Genomic DNA, 3,565 nt, shown 5'->3' on the forward strand with positions numbered 1-3,565 from the left:
CTTCATCTTGACTTCTGAATATTAGTTGCCCAAGGCTTAGTCTCTTTATAGTTCCCATCTTTATAGTTCCTAAGTCATCCCACAGGTAGTCCCATCCACTACCAAGGCTTCAGTTCCATCCTAAAATTTTGACTTCTGTATTTACATATTCAGTTTCAACCTGTCCCCTGAACTCTAGACTAGACTATCCAATTATCTAATCAAAATTTCTCTTGGATATGTAATAACTGTCTTATGTTACCCTGTCCAAAATGAATTCTTTTTTTCTTCAAAAATGAACAGTTGAGGTTCCCCAAATGTCCTTATTCTCAATCATTCTCCCTCCATATGGCAACTCCATTCTACCAGTTGCTCAGGCCAAATCCCTGAAATCATCATCTGCTCTTCCATTTCTCCAGATGCTCAATCAACGAATCCCATAGGGTCCATCTTTTCAATATATCTAGTATCTGACTGCTACTCGCACTCCACTGTCACCATGCTGGCACCATGATGATGTCACTATCATTTCTTGCCCAGACAATTGCAATAGTCTCCAAACTGGTCTTCTACTTCTACCCTGCCCCCTCTACAGACTGTTTTTATTCAGCATCCAGAGTAAAACTTCACTAGCAGAACTGGAGTCTCTCAGCTGCCTTTCTTAGCTGTATTTTAGATGCCAGACTCCATATACCAACAGTCTACTTAGCTTATTAAGTAGGACTCTATCTCTGGTGTTCTGTTAAAACAAACATGCTTTAAGTTAAAATAATAAACAGCCTTTTGCTGATGTGGTAGGTGGTTGATATTGCTGCTTCAGCAGATAAGTCTACCAGTAGTCTGGAGGGGAGGAAATAAGTCAAACGTGGAGACCAGGATGCACAAACCACTCATGAGTAGCCACATAGGATAGAAGGCACTCTAGAGAAGCCACCAAAGAATACAAATCTATCTTAAGGTTTTGAGAAAACACCAAAGTAGGAAAGCCGCTGTAAAAAAAAATCACTGCAGCCCCATCACATGACTCTTTTACTTTTTTTTCAGCATTGATCCTACCTGATTTTTATTTGTTTATTGATTGTCTTCTCCTTTTAAAATATAAGATCCATATAGCACTATAAAGAGTGTTCGGCACATAGTAGGTGGCTCAATCAGTACTTATGAAATGACTCAAGAAACAAAATTTATTTCAGAGGAAGGTGAGGATGGGGATGGGGGTGCAATTTTAGCGTGAGTTTACTAAAGGGGGAATCACCGAGGTTAACCTAAATGAGAGTAGTATTCTGAGGACATTACCCAGACAATAATATGGTTCCTGTTCCAGTTTTGCCAATTACCATTCCAAGTCGCAATATCCTCATCTGGCCTGGCCCCTGGCCAGAGAGACAATTATAGTACCTACTTACAGGGTTGTGAGAGTTAAATGAGAAAATATATGTGAAGCCCTTAGGGCAGCACCTAGAACTACATCAAAAATGCAGCTATTTTGTTGTTATCATGATATTTAGACTAGTGGTATACATAAATCCACTCAAAGCCGATGTTGAGTCATGGTGAACCCTAACTTAACAGGTTGCTTCCATCTGCTCCCCACAATTCACTCGAGATATTCACTGCAGCAATGACTTTCGTGATTTTAATTTTACTACCATTCAGAGGTACCTAACTTTGGCCTGCCGCTGATAGGGAACTACAGGGTCTAAACCAATTTATCTCCAGCGTAAACCAAACTAAGCATGCTACCCTTTACAATCTTGCTGTGAATCCCTGCAGGGCAGGGAAGAGAAGTCTTACTGAATTCTGTCCTCCCAGAGCCTGGCGGGGTATCTGACACATGACAGTCAAAATTGATTAGGTAATAAATGAATGAATACATGCCGCCTTTTTTCCTGAAAAACATTTCAGGCAACCAGTCGCCTTACAGGCGCCTAAGCACAATCAAGCACACTGGCAAGACCAGGGCTGCCCGCCCAGAGCCCTGCACTGCAGGAGGTCCCGAATGAGCCACTAGGGCAACTCCGAGCACTGGCGCCGAAACCCGCGCAGGACGCGCCCCCTGGCGGCCGCTGCGCCCTCAGGTCGGCCCGGTGCGACGCGGGCCCGCCCTCGAGCGTCGCGAAGGAAGAGCGCGCCGGGACTTGCAGGCGGAGCCTCTTCGGGAGGATGGAGCGCACGGGGGAAGCGGCCCGCCGGGGCGACGTGCCCAGCTTCTTACTGGCCCTGCAGACTTCTGAAGGCAGACCCGAGGCGGCGCGGGCGCGGGTGCAGGAGCAGGACTTGTGGCAGTGGGGGCTGACAGGTGGGCTCCGGGCGAACTTGCGCCCAGGCCGGCCAACTCGCTGGGACGGGCCTCACCCGGGCCGGCGTGCCCTGGGCGGACCGCCCGGTGGGTTGCTTGCCTGCAGCGGCCGGGGCCTTCCCTTCCTGCTGAGGGAGAGTGGGCGGAGAGGAGCCCACGCCCAGCGCGGCGCGGGCGGGCGGGCGGGCGGGCGCGGAATGAATGAGGTTGCGCGCCGGGAGCCGGGCCTGGCCCGCGGGAGTGGAAACTTGGTAAGGTCCGCCCAAGTGCAGGCCTCCGAAGGCGCGCTGGGCGTCCTGGCGCCCCGGTGGCGTAGATTTCAAGTCGCTGTTCCGGTGGGTTCGGGTCCCGGCCTGGGGTTGGGGGGACGGGCGATTATTGGGTGCTTCGGTAAAACTATCAGAACTCATCTCCCAACTTCAGTTTTCTTCTCCGTTGACTGTGCACGTGCAGGTATTTGATAATTCGCCACTGATTAACTCTCCGCCAATGCTGTATATTGAAGTACGCTGCCAAGCAAAGTTTATCGGCTCCCCACCGCACGTAACTGTCCGTGTTATTTCCACTAGCCCTTCCCGAGGGTCTTCGGGGCGCGAGGCTTGCGTTCCCCCGCGGTCTTCGGCGTCTGGGCCGGCCGGCTCGCCACAAAACCTCCCGGCCTCGTTCTCCTCATTTATGTTAATACATGGGGAGCGTAGTGCGGGCCTTGGCTGTGTGACAGAGTCGTGCATCGGTAATGGTCAATAATCCAGGCGTTCAATCATTGTTTATTGAATTCTGAGAGCGTACTCTTAGGCGCTGGCCACAGAGAGGAGCAAAACAAATATGGGCCCTGCCCACCCGGAGTTCGAGACTAGTGAGTGACAGTGCTTTTAAAAGTATAAGCAAGTATGTATTGAACTAATACTGTGTGCTCAATACCACGAAAAGTGTGAAGTTTGTTATGAAACTAAAGAAGACGAATGGGGAGGATAAGTCCCTGAGTCTGTAAGAATGTGTATCCAATTTAAGCATGAGTTTATGGACCGGCCTTTTTATGTTTGACATATCTTGACTAAAGGGTATACGTTTGTGTGTTTGCTTATTTCCTTGCAAGTGCTTTTGGGAACGGTTCTTTGAGAACCTGTGTGAGAGAGGGCTCGGAAATATGTGTACGTTGATACTCAGCTGTAGATAATACTCCAGGAGCAACAGGCGTATGCACAGGTGTTGTTTCCCTGAAAATGAGTAGGCAGGAGGTTGCAAATTGGAGTGGGTGGAATGGAGTAAGTGCAGAAGTGTATAGGC

The 3,565-nt window shown here is 49.1% G+C and overlaps 1 protein-coding gene across 1 annotated transcript in view; it reads left to right on the forward strand.

The window, feature by feature from the left end:
• Positions 1-2,142: 2,142 nt before the first annotated feature.
• Positions 2,143-3,565, forward strand: part of CHD1L (chromodomain helicase DNA binding protein 1-like) — a 49,771-nt gene continuing 48,348 nt past the window's right edge. Inside the window, 1 exon segment of the mRNA XM_012643461.1 lies at positions 2,143-2,278. Within this exon segment, the coding sequence (XP_012498915.1) occupies positions 2,143-2,278 (136 nt within the window).

The sequence above is a fragment of the Propithecus coquereli genome, unplaced genomic scaffold (assembly GCF_000956105.1).
Source record: "Propithecus coquereli isolate 6110/MARCELLA unplaced genomic scaffold, Pcoq_1.0 Scaffold197, whole genome shotgun sequence".
In the NCBI taxonomy this organism is placed as follows: domain Eukaryota; kingdom Metazoa; phylum Chordata; class Mammalia; order Primates; family Indriidae; genus Propithecus; species Propithecus coquereli.